The sequence below is a fragment of the Tachysurus fulvidraco genome, chromosome 13, assembly GCF_022655615.1.
Source record: "Tachysurus fulvidraco isolate hzauxx_2018 chromosome 13, HZAU_PFXX_2.0, whole genome shotgun sequence".
NCBI classification, from domain to species: domain Eukaryota; kingdom Metazoa; phylum Chordata; class Actinopteri; order Siluriformes; family Bagridae; genus Tachysurus; species Tachysurus fulvidraco.
The window spans coordinates 9,780,814-9,805,350 of NC_062530.1; the positions used below are offsets into that span (position 1 = coordinate 9,780,814).

Genomic DNA, 24,537 nt, shown 5'->3' on the forward strand with positions numbered 1-24,537 from the left:
AAACCTCTGGTATTATGCAAGGTTTATTGTTTTGTGTGGCTTTCCGTCATTCGATTTTGCTTGTAACTCATGCTGTTTGATTTAGCGCAAGGAATTTTGAGTTACTGTGTCTCAAAATGTGTTAATGTGTTCACATGCGGCTGAAAATTATGTACTGATGTGCCAAAAAAGATTTAGGAATTTAGAAACTGGAGTGCAAAGCAATTATAGTAATGTACTAGCACAACTACCATAAACAGCTAATTTTCATCACCGTATGTGTAAAGGGGTTTGACTTTTTTATTATTTAATTTAAAAAAACAAGGGTTTTTTGGCTGTAGATAGCTGTATATAAGCTTGATTATATAGGTAAAAAAAATCAATTATATTGAACAGGCATATTAAACAGGTGCTGATGCTGATGTTATGTCTGATTTAATCCCCACCATTTTTGTGTAACCATATACTGTATTAGCATGCTAGAGAAAGTAATCCAAACATTTTCTAAAAAAAATATCTTATTATTAAAGCCCCGTTCACACTCTAACATTTCTCACAATGACGCCTCTGTAACACAACTCTCATATCCAGGCAATTAGAAATTAAAAATAGAACTAGCACCATGTTTTCCCTGCAAGCCTGTATGCTGCATTACACAAGGCAATATGAACATGATATTGTGGCACGTGCAAACATAAAGTGAGCTTTTATGAAAGCTGTAGTGGTCATTTAAATCAGCCTGCATGATTAAGCTTTTTGTTGACTTTCCTTCTAACAGGCTGTAAAGTACATATTAAAATATTTTCAATCCATCCATCATTCTGTGATTACTGGGAGTATTTCCGAAGCTGATTTTCTCAGAGTCGTGCGGATACAGGCCACTGAAATACTTTTGATTTTTAATCTATTTTACATTTGTTGTTCATTTTCCCCCAGGACATTTCAAATCACATCTGATATAAGATATACAGCGTTTTCACAGCTAATTTATAAATGTGTTAACAATGAGTTTAATCAGCAAAAGGAGGCTAGAGGACCTGGAATGTGAAAAAAAAACACTGCCATATAGGATTACACAACAAATATCACCATAACATCAGGGTCATGAAGTAAAGAGCCACACAAATGTTTCTTAAAGTGCTAATAAATAGAACCAAATTATAGATTTTGTTCATTGTTATAAAATCTAAACAACAAGTAATCGGCTATTGTCACAGAATATCTAATGTTATACACCTGATATGTGTAAAATGACTAAGAAATACTAGAAAAAAAAGTCCCTACCTATCTCTGTTTGTGTGAAGTGAGTCCAGGACATGAAAGCTTGTCGCAAGGCTTTTTTAGCAATGAAGCTCAAAAAAGTTTGAGTGTTGGGCAGATGGGAATATAAACTCCTTGAAATTTACACAATGCTAAGTGTGGTTCTAAGAAACAAACAAAGCAAAAGTCCTCAAAGAACAAGAAAAGCTGCCATCAGTTGTAGCACTGCTGGTGGTGAATCTAAACACACACCACACACATACACATCTACACAACACTTTTCTTTTATGATCACTCTCTTTTAAAGACCGTCCAGGTCTCCAGGCAACAAGGGAGCGAGACGGGGACGTGTTTATGCGTCCAAGCCATTCCTCTTTTCACAGATTGGACACTAGAGAGAAGCTTATCTGAGCCTGGGGCACATTTTTCCCCAACACACACACACACACACACACACACATACACACACAATGGAGAGAAGCAATGGGGGAAAGAGTTTTATTACAGTTTCCACATCCCTTGCTTCCACAGCTCTCAAGGGCTTTAAACAATTGTTGTCCAGGGCTTCAGTGAGAACAAAGGCTTTATTTTCTTATTTTCTCTTTCAGTCTAACACAAACACACACACACACACACACACACACACACACACACACACACACACACACACACACACACACACACACACACACCACAAATAACATCACCTTGGGAACCCAACAATGCAGCATTTAAACCCAGAAAGCGGTATTTTGTTTAAATACTTTTAAGCAATCTATAGAGTAACACACAGGTTCCAGTCATGCAGTCAGATGTCTTTACTTGATCTGCTATTACACACTGATTTAAACATTCCCTAAGCTGAGCCTTATCCCATGTGTGGAAAATCATAGTGTGAAACTGAGATCTAGAATATGTATCCTGTTTATACACTGCTCTCTCCCTTGCCGCACCTTATAACTCATCCACACTGCTACAAATTGACACGACTGCTGCTGTTTTCCAATTTACACTCCTCATATTTCTACGTTACACACGGTGGCACAGCAGCTTACAGCTTCAGAGTCCCTCATTCAATCCTGAGCTCAGGTTACTAGCTGTGCAGTGTTACCCATCTCTTTCCAGTGTTTACATGGGTTCTCTTCAAAATCTGTAGTTTCCTCCCATCTCCCCAAAACATGCCAGCAGGTTGACTGGCTATGCTAAATTGCCTCTAAGCGAGAACGCGTGCAGGTGTGTGCATGCATCGTACATCTCATTTAGACTGGCATCCCATATAGAGTGTATTCCATTCTGATGCCCAGTTTTCCTGGATAGACTCCAAGTCCACCGTGAACCTAATCAAGATAAAGGGATTACTGAAGAGGAAAGAATGAATTATGTAAGAGGTACAATTTTTTACACTAAATATACCGAAGGCTAATAAGTAGAAAGTTAGAAGGGTAAGGAAGAAGAAAATAATGAACTGCCTCTTATGGATGAAAGATGTTGCAGTACTGTTAAATGTTAAATGATAAAATGAATAAAAAATTGGACTCAGGACAGAAACAATTAAGGAAAGTCTGAGTAAGTGCTAACCAGTTGATGGCAGATATAAAATAAGAGCTTATTAAAAGTAAGAGATTTTTCTACCAGAGGAAGATTTTTTTTTTTTAAATCTTACATCCAGCTGCATTAAACCTAAAAATATATTTTAATATTTTTGATATTTTCATTTCACATTTTTAAATAATTTAAATGTTTGTGTCTTCCAAGTGTCTTTTTTATTTGAAGTCATTTACAACACATTTCATATATACGAGCAGGTTACTGTCTTTATTAACTGCAGGGATTTTTACTCCAGTGTCAGAAAAAAATGGAAAACACAAACTAAGGAATTTTATTTTATTTCTCGTGCAAGTATTTCAAAGTGTTTCTAAAATCATAACAAATGTGTTTTAATATTGTTTTGATAGAAAAGACTCCTTTGAACAACTCAATATCAAATATGCATTCTCATTAACTAAATACTCACATTGAAGCAGTTATTTGAACTTTTCTTTTACCATCACCTGATACTGACTCAGTTAACATTTTGTCCAGTGATGATGAATTGTTGATGGAAAGTTGTGAACTCAGTCTTCTGGACCCAGCTGTATCTTTTTAACAGACCTATATTACAAAGCGAGCAATAGAGCTGAGATAATTCATTTTCTCATGGCTCAAACCCTCAGGGATCATTTATGTTTCTGATTTCTACACATTACTTAATGGCTCGAGATAATAATAATTAGCTGATCAGCGCTTTCTTGCATGAAGATAGGGTTTTAAATCAGGTCATGGTCATTTCTTTCGATATTCATTTCAAAATGGAAGCGTTTTAGCAATTAAAAAATTAAGATAGGGACCTCCTTGAGGACTTACTATCAATTCCTTTGGGCATAAAGCTAAGATTTTTCAGTCTTGAAGTCATTCTAGACTACGAGAGGCAGTTCTGTAAATTCTCTGTTTTTTTACATGTAGCAGGCATTTTCATTTTCCCTGAGCATTTGTACTCTAAAACACCTATTGATTTACACTAGGTTAGGATTTGTCCTTTTATTGTCTTAGGAGTCTAACTGTTACCCGAGCCTTAAAGCCATAAAGTCCTGGTGCTGCACTATCCTATTATATCGGATTATTAACCATGACAACTACATTTGTTTAGACAACATCTATGTACAGAATAACAATTCATATGTTAAATACAGCTACAGCATTTAGCAGATAGCATTTATCTATAGAAACTTAAAGCAGTTCTTTCTTATCTTCAATACAGATAGGGAAAAAATATGTCTTTACTCTTGGATAATATAATCGTGCTTTCTATTATATATCCACATTTTATGCTAGTTAACTACACCGATCTACTAATTTAGAGTTTTCTATCCTGAGATAGGAGATTATTATTCCTAAAGTGAGACAGGATTTTCTTCTGTAGTACAAATTTGTTTAAAAAAAAAAATCTGAACACCTTCAGTATGAATTGGAATGCTGACAGTGCACCAGGCCTTCTCTTCTGACAGTGCACCAGGCCTTCTCTTCTGATCTCACTAAATCTCTTGTGGCTGTTGAACAAAAGCATTTGGATATTAAGGCTGTGGGTATGATTGCGCCTGGCAGGTCTGCCTCTGAGCGCCATTCAAATGCTTCAGAATGTTCCTGCGCAACATGATTTCAAGTTCCTAAGTTCTCCCAAACCACCCTATTGCTACGCTCCCTCTATTGGATTTCTGTACCTGCTAGAAACATATTTTAACATTGATGCTTGCCTACTAAGCCCAAAACAGACCAGAACCCATTTACCGCAAAGTAGTTATCACACCCTGCACCGCACCACACTACCACTGATCCTGTAGCACTACTAAACTGGTCCCATCATCACTCAGGGTATAAGGAAGGTATCCATTAAGACTATTCTCTTCTGGTGCCTAGTTGTGGAAATAATCTTCATGTCCAAAGAGTTGAGTCCCTGTCAGTCTTCAAACAACTTCTAAAAAAACATACCTTCTGAAATACTCTTTTACAAAAATTGGTCTTTGCATTTCTTGCTCTTTCTTTCAGCTTTTCTTGCTGTATTACCTCCCCAACAGGACATTTATACTGATGGTATTCTTAATCTTTAACATGCTGAACCAGTATCCCAATGTATTTATTGAAAGAGACTTCAAAGCATTTTGTAAGTCATTCTGGATAAGGGCATCTGCCAAATGCCATAAATGTAAATGCAAATGTAAGGATGGACATGTGGGTAAGTCGTGGGCTAATGGTTAGAGAGTCTGACTCGTAATCCTAAGGTTGTGGGTTCGAGTCTCGGGCCGGCTACGACTGAGGTGCCCTTGAGCAAAGCACTGAACCCCCCCCCCCAACTGCCCCCCGGGCGCCACAGCATAAATGGCTGCCCACTGCTCCGGATGTGTGTTCATGGTGTGTGTGTTTACTGCTGTGTGTGTGCAATTTGGATGGGTCAAATGCAGAGAACCAATTCTGAGTATGGGTCACCATACTTAGCTGTATGTCACTTCACTTTTTTTTTCACTTCATAAGATGTGCACACCTTTGGTAATATAGTGTATCTGTCTTTTTCAGGCAGAAGTTAATAAAGTTAACACCCATCGTGCATCACAGTACCCCCTCCCTTCAACAACTCCATTTGCACCCTATCAAACACTATTGATTTTAAGATTCATTTCCTCACTTTTAAAGCCCTTCATAATCCTGCTCCACCATACCTTTCAGATGTTATATAGTTCTACTCTCCCTCCCGTACTCTCCACTCTTCCTCATCTAGGCTCCTCATTACACCCCCTGCTTGTTTAACCACCATGGGTGCTAGAGCTTTTAGTCGCACCGCTCTTCATCTCTGGAATTCTCTCCCGGAAATCATCCGTAACACAAACCATCACCACATTCAAAACACGACAGGATCCCAGGCTGCACTTAAATCTCCTTAATGTTCACTGTTAGATAACTATTTTTCTTTTTAATATTGTTTTATTGTTATTTAATGTTATTTTATTTACTTGTTTGAATTTGTATGGTAGGGGGCACGGTGGCTTAGTGGTTAGCACATTTGCCTCACACCTCCAGGGATGGGGATTCGATTCCCGCCTCTGCCTTGTGTGTGTGGAGTTTGCATGTTCTCCCCGTGCCTCGGGGGTTTTCTCCGGGTACTCCGGTTTCCTCCCCCGGTCCAAAGACATGCATGGTAGGTTGATTGGCATCTCTGGAAAATTGTCCGTAGTGTGTGAGTGTGTGAGTGAATGAGAGTGTGTGTGTGCCCTGCAATGGGTTGGCACTCCGTCCAGGGTGTATCCTGCCTCGATGCCCGATGACGCCTGAGATAGGCACAGGCTCCCCGTGACCTGAGTAGTCTGGATAAGCGGTTAATGAATGAATGAATGAATGAATGAATGAATTTGTATAATGACTTGATTGACTTGAAAGGTGTTCATAAATAAAATGTATTATTATTAGAATTATTATTTTCATGTACCTATAACTGATGCAACCACCTTGTAAGTGTTCTATTTTTTATATATTCTGCTCTAAACTAACATAATGAACTTTGCTAAAGTGAACAATGATGTGATTATCAATGATTATCGATGAATAGTGATTATCAATGGTGTTTAAAGAAATTGAAGCAAATGCTATTGGGGTTTCAATAGTTTGCAGGTTTTGTCAGTTAACTTGATAGTTCATGCTATTTCATACAATTTTTTCTAGTTACATTGTTAGCTATCTAGCCAGCACATCATTAATGACCGATAGTGCAGAGCTGCACCATTTATATCTGCCTTTTACTAATGTTAATCTGCATAAAACCCTTATTTTACATCGGTATACATTTTAAATTCTGTTTTAAAATTCTAATGACCTCTTTTGAGCGGCCGATTTTCTAATTTACAGATCTTTCAAGATGTATAAACATAGGGCAGCATGTACACAGCCCCACCAAGCTTATTATTGCACCTAGTAGTTGTAAGATGTGTACTATGTAAAAAATGTGTATACTGTATATCTGCTGTGTATTGTCCATTATGAATTGGACAATATTTGTCAGGAAGAAATGTGTTTGCACCATAGTGACCTTGTTCTTTTAGAAATACTGTGGGTGGGGAAAAAAAAGAAGAAAAAAAAAGAGAAATGTGTTTCCCTTTTCTATTTGTCAAAATTCCCTGGGCTTTTATATGGATTTTGAGATGTTTTGGGTAATACATCTGAAAATACCTGGAAACCCTGGTTAATGATACCAACTCTACTGTTTGGGACAATTGGGAAACACATGCTATATCAAACATAGATGAACATAGAATTGCATTCAAACAAGCTGCTAGACTGTATGTATGCTGTCAACATTCTGTTTTAGTGATTACTCTAAACTCTTCACTAGCTAATCCACTACAGTCAAATGTGACAGCCTCTTGACTTTTAGCAAACAGTAAATTAATAATCCTGCACTAATCCTTGAATTAATACTTACATAAATATGAATTAATGATGAGTTGTCATGAAGTCATGTACTAATCACACACTAATCAACAGCTAACCTTAACTCCAAAATGTGGAATGAATTAATACATGACAAGTTTGTTTGTTCATGTTTGTTAGTTAATGTTTTAATTAACACATAGGAGTAAACTCGATCAAGCCTGCTTTATAACAAAGAATATGAATTAAATGTAAATAATGATCATAAACGGTGTCATAATTTACAGTGATCCGCTTGAACAAAGAAAAAAGATGTACTAAGAATAAACAGCAATAATTTAATCTCAAGCCATTTTTCATCATCTTCCATCCATTTCTGTTTAAATCCCACTTTAGTACTAGTACATGCTCTGGATGGTTCAGGTCTGGTGCACTGATCCTTTGCCCACAAGGGTGAAATGAACACAGAAACATTTATTTATTTTGCAGATTAAAGCCAGGGTTAAAAAAACAAAAACGTTATTTTCCTGTTTTAGTCCTAGATCTCAACTTCTTTATTTTGACTGCTTTACCGTGTACATGTCAATCATTTCTCCCGGCATTAAACTGCTCATGTTTTGTGCCACTAGCCGTCAAAATGTCTGTGCACGTTCCTGTTCTTTATATATAATACACAACCTAAAAATTCCCATAAACTGTTTATGTCCAACACTCATGCCTTGCTCACTGGATATTGTAGTCTGAGAAATGCTGTTATAATTGAGACGTCTGTGCTAGACGGAATTAAATTCGCTTGAATTGTATTGAATATTGTTTGCAAAATAAACACCTGTCCCTAACACAGAGAAATGCTCATTACTTAGGCAGCATCCTCTTAAATAGAAGTTTCCAATTTTAGGCATTCACTATAGCAGTAATTGAAAATGCTCAATTTGGCTGTCAATATTATAATGGATTGTTATGATTATGTTCTAGAGATATCTCCATATCCCCCACAACCCAGAGCAAGATAAAGCTGTTTCCCGGTCAATTTATGAATGAATAGAATTTTCTATGTAACCTACAGCAATGCTAAACACCTAGAAATGCCACAAAATACAAATAATACAATAAACACATATGAGACAGAAGCATTGTAGACAAGATGCAGTCTATTTATTTGAATATTTCTGCTACCAAATATTTATTAAATATACAATCTCCCATCTTTAAGTTCTCTTTCTCTGCAGTTTAGAGTATTAGACAGGACAGGAAGAGTCCTGTATGTAAAAGAGATGTCTGGAAATGGTTTCCTTTAAAAACAACAGAATGGAGACTTGGAATGAAGAATGATGGATGGAGAGAAAAAAAGAAAGAAAAAAAAAAGGCATGAAAAATTCTTGGCTCTTAACCCAGCTATTAAAGGAAATTAGATATCAGGCAAGAAGAAAGGAATGAATATCCCAAAGTAATTGGCCCACAAGATTAATAAATTACACAGTCCCCAACATTTTTCCATGTTCACGTGAAGGTTATATTGTAATTTAAAAAAAAAAAAAAAAAATTAAGATAGAATCAATCTCCTATGCAACGGTCTTGAAGGTCTGGAGGATCAGGTTGGTTTGGTGGATGAGCCGGTTGGCACTGATGAACACGTTTATTGCCCTGGGAGACAGAAACAAAAACAGCAAAAGACTGAGATGATGGAATGAAAGCAAAACAAAACACTGTGTCCCCATTACCGATTAAAAAAAAACAAAGATATATTTATTCATATTATACAAATGTTTTCTCTAAGCCGCACCGTATAACGAAAAGTAATGAATACTACAGGATGACATTCATGCTCAATTGCTGGCAAAGTTGGTGCACTTAAAGACATTTTTAAATGGCCCACAAATTCAACATTTTTTTTTAAATAGTTAAAATATTACAAGAGTATAATCCAGATATAAGTCACATGAATAATGATGAGGAACGGGGCCAGAAGATTTTCTTTATTCAGGCTTAAACAAGTTCAAGTTTCAAGTTCATGCATGATTTACATAATTTCCAACCTCATCAAGCTATTCTATTTATCCCTATTCCTCTGGATGGGATATTTGGCCTCATTTATCAAGCTGAATATGAACAGATTTATTCTATCCTATAAATTGAGGAAGAGTTAGCGTGTATATGGCAGCTGACATGCTGATCTGCATTACAGGAAGATTTAGTGCTCTCCGTGCTTTCCTCATTTAGCCATCGTTTTGTCATTTTCAGCTCTGTAAGCTCTGCCTTGGAATTTTGGGGCTGTCACTAAATGCAATTTAGGCTGTGCAGTGAATGTGGTGGGGGATTTATGGAGGATTCACATTTATTAATATCTGATTCCTCTTAATATGATTTGTTTGAAATTTAAATGATACGTCTTAATTTGATGCATTTTATGCAACATGATTGGTTGATTAGTTCGTTTTAAAGCTCTGTGGGTGTTCACGTATTCTTAATAAAGTCTGAGATAGCTGATGATGCCTCTGATGATAATGGACTGAATGCTCATATTATTTTGTTCATATTTTGTATTCTCATACAATGCAGATAGAATGAATTGCTGTAGTAAAACATGCCATGCGCAAGTATTACTATAAAACTTATTTCCAGCAGTCAGAATTAGAAAGACAGTAACTGAGGTCTAGAATAGCTCAAATGACAATTCGTTAACTAACCAGTTTAGCATTGTTTGGCTTATACATAAGTTTTATACATTATACTTTCTCTCACACACACATATATATACACGTGTGTGTGTGTGTGTGTGTGTGTGTGTGTGTGTGTGTGTGTGTGTGTGTGTGTGTGTGTGTGTGTGAACGCATGATGCAGATATGGGGCGAGAGGGTAAGAGCTTCAGTTCAATATCAAACATTAGAACAGTAGGAAAAAAAAATCAGTCATCACAGTGACACTGATTGTGGTGTTGCTCACAGACAGGCTGCTCTAAGTATTTCAGAACCTACTGACCTCCTGGAATTCTCTAGAGTTTGATTGGAAGTGGGAGTGGGAGTCCAGTGAGTGACAGCTCTGTAGGCTGAAAAGCCTTGCTAATGAGAATGTAATTGCAGGAGAATGGTCAGACTGGTTCCAGCTAAGGCAACGAAAATCACTACTCTACAGCCATAATGCGCAAAGAAAAGCTTTTTGGAACAAACAACTTGTCAAACCTTGAGCTAGATGAGCTATAACAGCAGAAGACCACATCAGGTTAGACTCATGTCAGCCAGGAACAGGAATCTGTGGCTATACTGAGCTACAGTTTGACGTAAACTGGACTGGATTGGAAAAAATACCACCTTCACCTGTCCGGCTTATGTGAGCCTGTGCCCACTATAGCTTCAAATTCCTCTTCTGTCTCAGGAGATTAGCAAATCAGCCTATCTGGCACCAACAACCATGTCACTGACACAGTCAGCAAGATCTCATTTTTTCCCCTCTCTCTGATGTTTGAAGTGAAAATGAACCGAAGCTGTTGATGTGTATCTTCAGGATTTTCTGCATTGTGCTGCTGCGCTCCACCGTGCTGTACATGATTGGATATTTGCAGGAATGAGCAGGTGTTCAGGCGTTCCTCATAAACAATCGGTTCCTAATAAACACTGAATTTATATTACAAATTTTAGATCATACATTCCTCTACGGGTAAAAGTGACATGAAAACACTTTCAGAGCAAGCATTTGTCTTGACTTTAAAGCAGCCCAAATTAAAAATCTGCCTTGTCTTATCTGACATTACAACAACCCTTATATTCCCATTATTTCAATTTTAGACTCCTCTCATTTTAGCAGCCTATTATTTTGCCAATCCAAAATAATGGCTTGGAATTGTTTGCCGATGTGTATTTTATTTTTTATTTTTTTAACGAGGTTGTATTACAGCACTTGTGAGTTTGATGGCATAAATAAGACCATGCTTTTATTGTGATGTTATAGATGATGAGAACGCTATTGGCTGCATAATTTGACTTTTTTTTTTCTTTTTTTTTCTGACAGATTATTTTATATTCATTTTGGGATGCAAATAAGATGCACTCTAGTGCTTAGCCTGGAACAAGCTGCTAGGTCATACAAACAATATAAGGTCATTCGTCAACCAAAGCAAGTCAGCCTTTAAATCCCCTCTAATGTTTTATTCAGCAATATAATTTACAAAAAAAAATCATTATGCTCTACTCTCTATTATACAGCCACTGAAGATTCTCACTCTGACCCTGTAGTTACTGGAGGACTCAAACTATTTGAACAAAAGCACCAAATTGATCGGCTTAATCAAATGAATTCTGTGCTGTTACTGCTTTGACTAGAAAATGACAGGATTGCTATTTACGAACGAAAGAAAACAATATAAAAGAGAAGTGGGGCTTGCTTACTTTCCATCTTTGAAGTATGTTTTCAGAGTGTCGCTGAAGCTTTTGGAGTATTTCACAAACTCTTTCTTCTGTTGCTCCAGTGCCTATAAAATACACAGCAAGGTTTCTTACTGATCAGTCCCATACCACATTGACAGATTTACTGAATTACTGGTGGGGGTATGGGGGGGATGATTGGCAGTGAGATTACAATTAAAAGCAACATGCAGATAGATACAAATATTTCTCTCTTTTTTTACATAAATTTCTTCCTTTCACATACATGGCTTTCCACAGATGATGACAGGCTGTAAAAATGGGGTATCTAAAATGGGTCTTAATTTTGAACGATCTGCTACACACTTGTGGTGTAATTTAAGTTGCAGTGTAACTATTTATCAACTCACCCTTCTGTTCTGATACTGGTATTTCTTAAAGACGCTGTTCACCGTATCCAGCAGCTCTTTAATGGCACTGGCGATGTCTCTGTGTGGGGCAAAAAAGTGTGATTAGTCATACATAATATGCCTTTAGCTTGTAAATGTAGTGCACGAGATATACTATGCAATCACACCTTTTAGCAAGCACCAAATCGACTCTGTGTTCGACCCGAGATGAGCGCGTGTCTGCCTGCTTTATTGCCATAAAAGATATCTTTTCTATTTGAGTTTAAAATCATACCGATATGACATGCCAAATGGTCAAGTGGATACTATTATTGATATGTGTATAAAACTGCAGTGCAATCATCATTAAACAAGTACTACCTGTTTAATAACTGTGTGTGTGTTACAGTCTTTGTGGCCCGTGTGTTACACCAGCAGTTAAGGCACGCTGCGTGCTCTGCCTGGGTGGTAAATTCACTGTTATCAGCCTGGTGCTAACATAACATTACAAACCCTTCAGCCATCCCAGAAGGAATTAGCATAATCATAGTGGCAGTGTCTAGATAAACAAAAGCCTCTTAGATGACAATGCTTCAGTTTGAAACGCTGCTATATTATGATATTTTGATAAGTCTGGATTTACAGACATTTTCCGACAAAGCGACGTGTTGGTTTTTCCTCAAACAAACAGCATTATTTTAGTAGAAAAGATTTTTCTTTGCAGCAAAAAAAAAAAACAGTGTACATAATCCACACAAGGTGTCATGTATATTTTTGATATATATATATTTTTTAAAACGCAGAGCACTTCAGCTGCACATTAACTTGTGACTGGCTCTCGCACTGGAATAAGCTTTTGAAACATAATGGCACGTTGTGGAAGCTTGGTTTTATTATTTCTTCATGAATCCATGAGAAACTAAAATGAGGTGTAATTAATATGGACCTTGTGCGGTTGAAACGTCACGTTATATCATGATATATCTTGATACAGTCAGAAATTCAAATTATAGTGTGCCAGAATTTTTAACCATACCGCCCACTAGTGTTATTATGCAGCCTAAAAAAAGACCACTGTACACTTAAACTGAAAGACAGACACTCTCGCTCTGCAAATAGAAACAGGGCATGAAAACTCAATACACACTGCTATGAGGAAGAAAAGTTCTGACAGATTTATTGACTATTTCAACAAATCATAAAAGGTGTGACTCAATAATGTAAAAAAAAAAAAAGCCATCATAGTGTGTGTGTGTGTGTGTGTGTGTGTGTGTGTGTGTGTGTGTGTGTGTGTGTGTGTGTGTGTGTGTGTGTGTGTACTTGATAGTCTGCAGGAAGCGAACTCTGTCGTTAATCTCGTCCGGGATTTTGCTGAGGATCTGTTTCAATGCTCGTGCTCTCTCGTTCAGCTCCTGAAACTCTCGCTCCGGCCTGTCAATCATGTACTCTGAGGACACAAAACACACCCATACATCACTTTAATAACACCTGACATAACATCATAACTTTGCACTAAACTCAAAAACTATTTCTGACAGCCCTTTTTAGAGGCAGTGAAAAATGAGCCTGCTCTGAACTAGCAAGGCACAAATCAGTCTCACTTGAGGGGGAGAAAAATAATATAAGGTCTCTACTTTTCTCCTTGTTTCTTCTCAGACTGAGGAGTGTCAGAAATCCATCATGATTTCTGATTAAAAACAGTAGGCACGTAATGCACAGAGTGCCACAGGAACTGGAAAGAAACCAGTGCTATTTTTGTTCATGCCTGAATTTTTTTTTCCCCCCTGTACTCATATCCTGTCTTCCTTTCCAAACCTTGTTAAGTCTAGTGAGGTTAGCACATTGTGAAGCTTAATTAAGTTCATTTGATATTTTTAGTTACATGCACTGAATGAAACAATTAAAACATTAAATAAGGATGCAAACCATTTTCGTTTGGAAACACAACCCTTCTTCTTTCTCGCAGCTTTAATTTGCTTTTGTTTTTTTGTCCTCGACCAACATCAGCTATTTACTGAGCCGCTAAATCTGTTCCAATCACATCAAAGCAGGAACACACAACTGGATCACTTGGGATGAAGAAAGGGGAAAAAAATCTTGAACGAATGCTGCTTAATTTATAAAGCTGTTCTTTTTTTGTGTGTGTGAAAATGCCATTTTTTGTAGGTGGAATTAACGGTCAAATGGTTATACTGTCATGTTAGGTTTCATGTTGTGTCCCTGTTAAACCGATGCTTAAAATTCCTCCAAGTAGCAATTTAATAGCAAGGCTGAAATATATGAAATCTTAAGCACCTTTGCTGTGATGGAAATAATTGAAAACTTGCGAATAGACACAAACAGGGTGATTAAAAAAAGCTGCATGAGCTGACTGGACTTGCATGCCGCTCGTTGTTATGGTAATGTTGACCCCAAGCCCCGCTCGCTACATGCTCATAACTTTGGCTTGGCCGTAACACGCATATAAATGAAGATTTTCTACAGAGTGTCTGGTTTAGGGCAGACACGTATAAACCGCCCGGTGGAATTTTGCAATGAAACAAATTCGTTCAGACCGCCGAAATTCTTTGCATGGAATTATAGCTTGATAACGACTATGAAGTGGGTGTGTTAGGATTTTCGGTTCGGCTGCAATGATTCTTTATATTAAAGCGTATTATGCTGTATGTACAGTAAAACTAATAAGAAAGGTATTAGAGTGGGGACTGTAAGTCTGGACCCTTGGATGGCTAGGTGAGAAAACACAAGCCATAGAAAATGAGTTTCCAATATTGTTGGATTACTAGCACCCTGGAGAATGTATACAGAGTGGAGAGCAATCCTCTGTGGGCGCGAGCGTGTGTGTGTGTGTGTGTGTGTGTGTGTGTGTGTGTGTCTTTTCCTCAAATGCACCTAGGAGAGTAAATTCACTCTCACCGGCTCCAGCTATTGTTATGGCTGCTTTATTATTTTCCATGCCCTATATAAGCATGTTTATTCTCTCCCTGTAGCATTGCGAGTATAATGATTGGTCCAATTAAAGGTAAAAAAAAAAAAAAAACCTTAACAGATGCATAAAGAGAGCTCATTTGTGGAGAAAGCTTTTCAGGATGGACTGCGCAGGCTGAATTTAGCAATGTGGATGTAGCAGCACAAAGCATAAATAATACACGTGATGAAGTTTAGCAAAGGAGGCCTCCGGATTTCAATAAACAATCAATGCATGAACACACAGATGCAAACACGCACAGGCAAACACATAAAGTGTAGAAAAGGATTACAAAAAATGAGATTAAGGTATGAAAATGGGCTCTGGCTTAAGGATGGAGGGAAATTTCACATTCAAACGCAAGTGTGCCTGTGAATTCATTACTGGCATGAAGCTGAAGATGTGACAAAAACGTGTCGCGGAGAGCAGGAAATTAAATTATGACGAGGGAGAAATATTACCATAAAACCTGGGTTTTATATACGAGCTATTGGAAGGGGAACAGCTCCACCTAGAGGACACAGACCAAACTTGATGCAGGCAGGAATACAAGCACGTACACACCTTTGACGTCGTCTGCAGCCATGCGTAACAAAGACTCTGAGAAGTTGAGCTCTACGTTCTTCTTCTCCAAGATTTTCACGATGATCTCCTGTGTGAGACCTGGGTTCTCCTTCTCTGCCTGTGTGCAGTTTAAGATTGTATTTGGGTCAGAATTAGATGACTTTGTAAACACAAAATGGAGGGGAAAAAAATTCTAAATGCAGGAAATACAGTACAGCTGATTGGATCCATATGCTTCCAAGTGTGCTTTTCTTACCTTAATGAAAGCAGCCCTTAGAGTTTGTGCTGCAGACAGATTCACTCTCTCCAACTGCAATAGCGAACAAAAATGCTCCATAAACATATTCCTGGTTATACAGTGATGGGTGAAAGAGCTACGTTTACATTCTGCCTTATAATCTGTTCGTTTTGTCTGAATAAAATAAAAAACGTCTGACCGAGGCTTCGTCTCCTTTCTTCTCGCTGTCTGCTTAATAATCACACGTTTTGCTGGAACGGAAATCATTTACAGCTCCAGGGTGGTGTTTAAAATAAATAAATACGTAAAAGAAATGACACGTTCACCCCATTGTCAGGAAATCACGGATTTGAATCCTGACTATGACACAGCTGTCCGTGGGCCGAGAGCCAAGGAAGCGATATAAATTCGAATTCGTTCGAAATCTGCAAAGCCAAACTGCCGGGAAATCTTTTAGCGCAAACATAGCCACTGAGCCTTTAGAGATTTGCTGAATAATTAGGGGGGAAAAAAATCCTGTTCTTGGCAAAGTGTCTAAAGATTTACTCTCATTCTAATTTATCAAAGAACAGTCAGTTCCAGCTTCGGGACTTGTAATAATATTGACATTTCTCCACTCATCTGAGGGAGTCTATCGGTTCTCTTCCTTTGTCAAGGTGACTTAAGTATGATTATATGATTATACGTTTCTCAGTCAAAATGATTAGCATCAAATGGCCTTGACTTACAAGGGCTGAAGAAAGGAAGGAAAGATAAAGAGAAGTGGAAGAGGCAAAAAAAAAAGGATGACCTACAGGGCTGTATGAAAGGAGTGGGGCTTGTAATGAGCTGTATAAATTATGAGTCAGTGTAATTGTGTATGCAAAAGAAAGTGTGGATGGAAATGACTAAGTGATTGAGTATACATGCAGGACCGTATGATATCTCTACGTGCTTGTTGATCCTCTCGTTCCGAAACTATGGATGTTAATTTGTATTTGGTGCTGGCTTCGGTGTTATAATAACTTTCTCATCTGGGGAAGGCTTTTCGCTAGAGTTTGGAGCTTGGCTGTGGGGGTTTATCATTCAGCCAGGAAAGCATTAGCGAGGTCAGGCGCTGATGTCGGGCGAGGAGGCCTAGTGCATCATCAGCGTTCCGATTTATTCCAAAGGTGTCAAAGCATAGCCGGGAAAGCATTAGTGAGGTCAAGGTTCTGTGCAAGACACGCGAGTTCTTCTACACCAGCCTTAGTAAACCACGTCTTAATAGACCTCACTGTGTGCACAGGGGTATTGTCATGCCCTAGGGTTCAAATCCAGGGCAGAGGTGTCTCAACAGTTAAGGCTTAGCCCTTGAAGCCCTTAACCTGTCTTTGCTCTGCTGTAATGTACATGTGAATAAATAAAAGCTGCTGCTGCTTATTATTATTCTTCATTCTATTCAAATGTGGAACAAAAAGTTTACCGAACATCATCCAAGTGCGACGGTCCGTCGTCAACAAGCGTTTGACTAGATGGTGTACAATACATAAGCGTGTAGTTAAACAAGTATGGAAATGTGCATGTTTGGGAATCAGGAAGCATGTAAAAACACTCAGTGAGCTCTTTATTAGAGACAATGAACCTTATACGTAACCTCACCGTCCATTTTTTTTTTAGATTCATCTACATACAGGTCACTTTGTAAGTAGACAATTGCTTACTTTTGCTCTTCCCCGTCTATCAGTGGAGAGAAACCTCCATAAAACCAATGCTGATATTTCCTGAATTGTGAATCACTGATAAGATAGTAACATGATGTGGGTGTTGTGGTAGTATAAGTGTAGTGTCCACCTGCGTGTTGTTGGGCCGTTCTTTCTCTGCTCTCTGTTTGGGATTAAACGCAGAAGGCGGCTGTAGTCATTTGCATAAGATTTTGTTTGTGCCGTCACACGGTGAGTCAAGTTGCTGTTAGGCTTGTCGTTTTATCGTCACTGCTGTGCTGGGAATAATCCAGTCACCAGAAATAGCCCTAATATGAATTCCCTAACTGTAACCCATAGCAACAAGGTAGAAATGTCTAGTAAAGTGGCCACTGAGTGCATCGATAACAAGTGTATGTGTATGTATGTATGTATGAGTTAATATGCATCTCCCTTTGTACCTCATTGAACACGGGGTACATCACGGCGTAAAGCGACATGGAAACCATTGGGGCCGTCTCTGCTTCGTTCTTAATCTCTTCCATTGTCATCGTTGTCGTGGCAATGTGAGAATAGGCGGGGATTCATTCACTCCTGAGCGTGCTCAGTTCAAGCCTGCACCGTCACGTCTGGAACTGAAGGACAGGGGGGAGAAAAAACAGTCATTATTAGTGCTTTTGGCCTAAAGGTATCATTTAGAAAGCTGCAAAGAGTGGAAGAGCGTGTTAAGTACGGTGTAATCATGTATCATTTTCTGCAATTAAACACGTCCCTTGTCTGTGGCGGCGCGCGTTTCCGTGTGTGACTCTACTGATATAATACAGAGAAAAAAAAACCTTTTCAGCTCACTAAAATGTCAGCTCACTGAATCGAGGTGCAAAAAGAAAAACCAGGTGACACTGTTCCAATTATTAGCTGTCCAGTTTTAGTGACTTTGTGCCCACTTAAGCCTGGTATTCCTGTTCTTGTCTAACTGCAGTGAAACCTGATGTAATCATCTACGTGGCATCGAGGTTTAGCATGTTGTGCTTTCTGAGATGCAGAACTGTCACTCACTGGAGGTTGCTTAGTTTGTTTGTTTCCGTCTCGGGTTCTGTGTAAATCCTAGAGACTCTACAGATTCTTGGCTGATTGGATAATTACATGAATGAGCATGTGTATGGGCATTCATAATAAACTGGTCAGTGTATGTACATATTTTCTTATATCCTATTTACTGAAGCAATTAACAGACAAGTGACAGGAACGAATGCTTCGTGCTTCGAAAGCTCGGACGAAAATAAAGCTATTAACTGGGATGTGATATAAATTAAGCACACAATCTACAAACCCCGACACAGAGGATGTGTGTCCAGTGTGGTCTACATATTATTTATGGAGTAGCACAGAGTTTTACTGGAAAATCTCTAAACCACTTGCACCAAAGGTCACCGTCTTCATGTGGATGTAGGACGTAAATGATTGAATAGTCGGTCCTCCCTTGATTTCACACTTTTTTTTTTCGACCCCAAGATGTCTTTTTACTGAAAACTGCTTGATTTGGCAAAATTGCAAGCACATGATTCTTTTTTAAACCTGTACCGAATACACATCTGAAATTTCTTTCTTTGATAGCTGTGCTCCTGTTTGATGAGAGACAATTTTGGTTGAATTCGTGTTGTAATGACATCGCACACGTCTTGGACCGATTCTGCAGAAAATCTGTGGTCATTTCCGATAATTGTAAGATCCTCCAAAAGAGTTTGTTGGATTTTGTGTTCGTTTCTGTAACTGCAAAACTGCAGCATCCTGCAGGAACTGAATAATGATTTCAGTAGTCGATACAATCATGTCTTAAGGTTTGCTGGATATTTGAATGCTAGTGCTTATGCCTAATAAACATGATTTATTTGTTTCATGACTTGTTATTCCAAGGAAGACTTTTCTGAGTATCATGAGCAAGGTAAATAACATTTAGATTTGTATTAGCTGCTGTTTGGACGTTAAAATCTACATTTTATCATCAGTTGTGTAATCCCCTCCTTCATAACCCTGATGTTTTTGGATATGAAAACCTTCCTTGTTTCCTTTTTTAGAAATACTGCAGCCTGATACAGTACATCATGATACTGTTGAGAAGATCTAATATTTTCACCACAAACTAGTGTCAGCATCTTTTTCTGTATCGGACATTAAAGATCCGGTACCGTTTTAATACAATCCACATCTGCCATCCAGAGTGATCACGCTAATGTGTGCAGACCGAAAGCATGGACGAGACTCAGACCGTTATAAAAAATAAAAAAAAATATTGGGGGAGACGACATTATTACACTGTTAAATTATATCTGCTCGTCTGCGAGGAGCCATTTCATTAAGCGCCGGGCTGTTTCACACATCAAAAATCCTTTATTACATTGTTTAAATTAAGTGGCCTGTTGCAAACCGTTAAATCTTATTTTATGTCCTCTCAGGATTTCATAACTCACATTAATTATAAATAAGGAGTGAGAACAGTGTTGGCTCCAATTCCTGATATCATAAACGCACAAAAGGCTTTCGGAACGAAGCGTCCCGGAGAACGCCAGACAACCTTTTTATTTGCATACTTCATTAGACTACAAAATAGTGACTGAAACGGACATAAATATCCCAGGACCGAGGTAGCAAACCCTTTGGAGACGTTAAGACTAATTTATTACTGATGTTGGTGGTGTAAATGAAATCAGCCATGCAAGTTAATTATAACCTAGATGCTTGCTGCATTTACTATCATGCAGGTCCAGGGTTTAGCCTACTGTATATTCCATGACAGTAGATCATTGTGAGCTTTCACCACATCGTCGGCAGATGCACAAGTACAAGGAAAACTTTTTGTGTTCTCTGGGTTGGAATAATGACATAATCTCTCAGGTCAATCACAGAAATGCTAGGCAAACGTATGTGGAAGAGGGCAGACAGTCCGAGTGTGTTACGACGCCACGTGAGCGACAAGAACAGCAGCAGACCAAATAAAAATAATAGATGCCATCATTATCGTTCTAGGTTAGCCATGTTAGCCTTCACGCTGGTGGTGGAGGCAGAAAGCAGCAGTGTTGTATACCAGTGGATGATTCAGCTTGATGCAAACAGTAGAAAATAAACAAACCGATGTAGTGATTGAACTGATACACAACTGAGAAATATAGATTTATAAAGCAAGCGATCTGAAACAGAGGACGGTTCACATGAGAAACTGGTAATGTGAAAGCTGTCATGCGGTACAGAAGATATGAGGTGCCTTACTGCACATAATAGCACTTTGTGAGTCATGTTGTGCTCTCTATGTGTGTTTGTGGTGATAAAAGATGAAAACGAGAGCAAGAGGTTTCGAAAGAATCAAGTGAGTCTAAAACCAAACCAACATAATGCAGGGGTGCTGGGAATAATCACGCTCCGATTCGGACCACAGAAAGCACGTCTGCTGTTAAAACCACCTCCGTTACATTAATGTTACAAACAAACGAAAAAAGAATATAAGAACACGTCTATTGTGCACTCTGACTTATTATTAGATACTTATAGAGTCAGTTCCACAATCATTCTGGTTTGGATTTTAAAACTTAAAAAAATCTCATACAAACACACAACTACATAGTTGAGATATTTTTTTGTTTTTAAAACTTAAAAAAATCTCATACAAACACACAACTACATAGTTTAGAGATTTTTTTTTGTTTTTAAAACTTAAAAAAATCTTGTACAAACACACAACTACATAGTTTAGAGAAACAGTTTGGCTGAACCACTTCTATTCTGCAGTTTTCTTCAGAGGGAGTGTGTAACGACACTCGTCTGATTCAACATCAATTTCAGCTTCACTTGCTTTTTAGATCCAGCACAAATGTAGGGGGAACTAGTGCACTATACAGAAAAAAGAGATGGCAAGTTGAATAGTGAAGCAACATCTCAAGACGTTAGCCAGAAAGGTTCATCTTGGACAGAGTGATCCTAAGTTGTGATAACATAGTCAAAAGACAACAAAGTGAATATATTAAAGTGGCCATCACAAAACCATGACCTAAATCCCACTGAAATTTTCAAGAACGAACTAAAATAAGTGCATCATAGCAAGGAGACCCTCAAACCTGAGCGACACCATATCTACCAGAAAGAATAAGCAAAAATTTCAGCAAGTTTTCACTTGGAAATTTCATTTGGTTAAAACGTTCTTTAAAGTCTTGACCGATTTACCAAATAACCAATGAAATTTTAGATATGCCACACTCCTGTCCAATCTAAAACAAAGCTGAAAGTACAGAGTGAACTGGTTAAAAAGGGACAAATTGGGAGTTTAGCATGATCAGTCTGGGGTCTACACACCTCAGGAAGGTGAAAACTCCCCAAAGCAAAACAAAAAACCCAGAAACATTTCAGTCGACATTTATTCAACTGCATGAATAAACATGTACTCACCAAAAAACGATGCAGAATTCTAAGGCTACATTCACACACACCAGTTTTATCACTGCAAGTCTCCAGTCGCTGTACTATAAAGTCACATTGAGGTGTTCCTACTACTGGCTGCCATTGTAACAATGTTTATAAGTGAGTAGTGTAGCTAGTATTCAAAATCAGTTTTCTTGCTGCTAAAATGAAACGTTCTAGGGAAATTTAATGTTTGAAATCCACCAGTGTGTATATGCATCATATCATATGTGATGAAGTAGAAGCAGTGTGTGATCTTTACAGCCTGCACTCCCATTGCTAGTCGTCAGACCAAATATTATTTGCATAAAGTTCAACTTTTCTCAACATTTTTCACGTCACCAGACACGTCCACATCTAGTCACTGACGGTCGCTGTCATTCATGTCATCAAAAATCACCAGCTGTCATTGAAAATGAACAATCTCTGGTTGCTATATAACTGTGGGTTGCTGTACTTGTGAACAAAGCACAAGACATGCCCATATACTTTGTAGCTCGTGTTTAATTGGTCGAGCAACGGGACTAGTACAGTATGAGCATCAAAGACGATAACTTTCCACACAAGAGATAAACTATATTATAGTTTATATATATATATATATATATATATATATATATATATATATATATATATATATATATATATGTAGGGATTATAGGGTTTTAACTAACCCTGACCCAAAAATAATAACAACTACTGATTTTATTAGTTTAAAGAGGACTCTGTGCTGTTTCTGTTTATTGTCTTTTGTTTAGTCTTTTTTGTATTGTCTTGTAACTTTTCATCTGCACTGTCTTTTGTCCTGCACTGTCTTGTCTGTCTTGTCCTGCACCGTCTTATTTGCCTTGTCCTGCACTGTTTACACCAGGCTGCACAGTTGCACTTTATGTGGCTAGGACTACTTAATAAGTCCTTAGCTCTGTCTTTGTTTTATGTAGCACCATGATCCTGGAGAAACGTTGTCTCATTTCACTGTGTACTGTAACAGCTATACATGGTTGAAATGACAATAAAAGCTTCTTGACTTGACTCAAACATAAAGGCAGAATTCCACTCATTTAAAATTAGATTAAATTGGGGAGGGGGAGCCTTATATGTTTCAAAACTAATAAACAATCACAATAATAAATATAATTGTTACGAAAAAATATATTATAATAAATAAGTAAATAAATAATTATTATAAATAATATTTAAAAGAATCCGTAATTAATACCTAATACCTCACTAGCTTACCTTCCTTAGCTAACTACAGGGTTGTAATTTAGTTTTTTTATTTTTTTTAACTGGGTGTTTATTCAGATTAAACTCTCTTTATGGCTCTGAAATTTAAAAATAGAAGGAAGGGAGTACAGCCAATGGGATTTTAATCTTTTTAATGTGTATTTATTACGTACTGTGGACAACGCACTTTGTCGGTGAAACTAAATTAGCTTGCTAAACAAAGCTATGTAAACGCTAGCTAAGCTAACTATGTAGCCGGTGGTGTGCAGTATCCTGGATACCACTTCGCTGCCTGTATCCCAAGGACCACTTTTTGGTGCCTTCGCGAGAGCCTGATCAAAATCCTATCCACTCGTATGAACTACACGTATGAAAATATCTTAAATGTATTCATTCTCAACGCCCAAAGCATTGATCACATGCAGATATAACAGCCGAATAAAACATGGTCTTTAAATTGATAAAACAAAGAGATGATGATGCTGCTAATAATAATAATAATAATAACAATAATAATAATAATAATACGATAGCAAATCTTTGTTAACCGACTTATTACATGAATTTGTCCTAAATACAATTACTAACTAAAATAAAAAAGTATTTACAAAAACCTTCAAGAAATAAATAACTTTGTATAAAGGTGCATTAAATATATAGAATGTTAGCAACCCGCTAAGGGGTAATCGGGGTCATCCAATCAGCTTGTAGCAGGACAACACAGGCACGCAGGATGTGTATGAAGTGTAGGATATGGCACCACACCTGCTAACGAGCTAAGCTAACAGTTTCGATCTAGTTAGTGCTGAATAAAAATGTAACTCTATTTCCTCGGTATGTCAGCTTGATAGCGTTTGATATATTAGTTTTTACAGACTTGCTAGAACACTCCTTGTCCAAAATAAAACAATTATAATTCAGATTTTAAGTCGAAACAAAGCCGTACATGTAGTCAGGGTGATATAAGAATTGACTAATTTCTTTTAAGTTTAATGACGTTAATCCCATACCTGTTGTGTTTAAAAAAATTACAGAGTTGATTTGTGGAATTTAAAGTTGTGTTTCCTCGATGTTTGTCCGCTGGATAATCTTCCGAAATGTTCAGGCTAGAAGACGGAAGTTTTTTTTAGCCCAAAATCCACAAAATATAGGTGAGGTTTTCGGCTTTCAACAGCAGATGATTCTCAAAGGTGTGGACACAGAATTTGTAGTCTTTTCAAAACGTAAAAATAACCCAGAAGGTGCTTCGGGGATCAGGAATAGAACTTCAATTCCCAGTGAGCTCGTCTGATTGGCTGTTGCTAGGTCGCAATTCGGTGGATTGTCTTCCGGGTTTTTTTGTTTTGTTTTCAAATAACTAAACCAAATAACGTTTGCACTCTTGTTGTCTTTCTTTCTGTATGTTATATATCATTAACGCCGTCACATTAGATAACATCATAAAATGATTAGATAAAGATAAATAAAAAATATAAATTTTATTCGTAATTTTTTT

General features: G+C 37.7%; 2 protein-coding genes across 6 annotated transcripts in view; both read right to left on the minus strand.

The window, feature by feature from the left end:
* Positions 1-1,530, minus strand: part of LOC113656705 (WD repeat-containing protein 49) — a 41,296-nt gene extending 39,766 nt beyond the window's left edge. For 2 of the 4 annotated variants that reach the window (XR_007144756.1, XM_027168055.2), the window contains exon 1: positions 1,264-1,528. The gene's annotated coding sequence lies outside the window, so the exon portion shown is untranslated. Of the gene's footprint in view, positions 1-1,263 lie in introns of all 4 variants that reach the window. The other 2 variants (XR_003443977.2, XM_027168058.2) reach the window with 1 other exon arrangement.
* A 6,792-nt stretch (positions 1,531-8,322) lies between these two features.
* pdcd10a (programmed cell death 10a) lies at positions 8,323-24,330 on the minus strand. Of its 2 annotated transcripts, none has more exons than XM_047822315.1 (8): positions 24,053-24,330; positions 17,831-17,998; positions 15,727-15,780; positions 15,471-15,588; positions 13,259-13,385; positions 11,960-12,038; positions 11,574-11,656; positions 8,323-8,835 (listed from the first exon to the last, which is right to left on the minus strand). In XM_047822315.1, the coding sequence occupies exons 2-8, from the start codon at positions 17,918-17,920 to the stop codon at positions 8,754-8,756; spliced, it is 633 nt and encodes a 210-aa protein (XP_047678271.1). In that variant the 5' UTR covers positions 17,921-17,998; positions 24,053-24,330; the 3' UTR covers positions 8,323-8,753. The 2 variants fall into 2 exon arrangements, with proteins under 2 accessions (XP_047678271.1, XP_027023881.1); XM_027168080.2 differs by having other exon boundaries at positions 17,831-18,004; positions 24,053-24,327.
* Between the last annotated feature and the right edge of the window lie 207 nt (positions 24,331-24,537).

Bases quoted from the DNA above. Each gene is read 5' to 3' on its own strand.
- pdcd10a (XM_047822315.1), bottom strand. From the start codon at position 17,920: ATGACAATGGAAGAGATTAAGAACGAAGCAGAGACGGCCCCAATGGTT. The intron at 15,781-17,830 runs GTACAAAGGGAG...TCGCTATTGCAG, and splicing joins TGTACCCCGTGTTCAATGAG to TTGGAGAGAGTGAATCTGTC. The intron at 11,657-11,959 runs GTGAGTTGATAA...TGTATTTTATAG, and splicing joins ACCAGTATCAGAACAGAAGG to GCACTGGAGCAACAGAAGAA.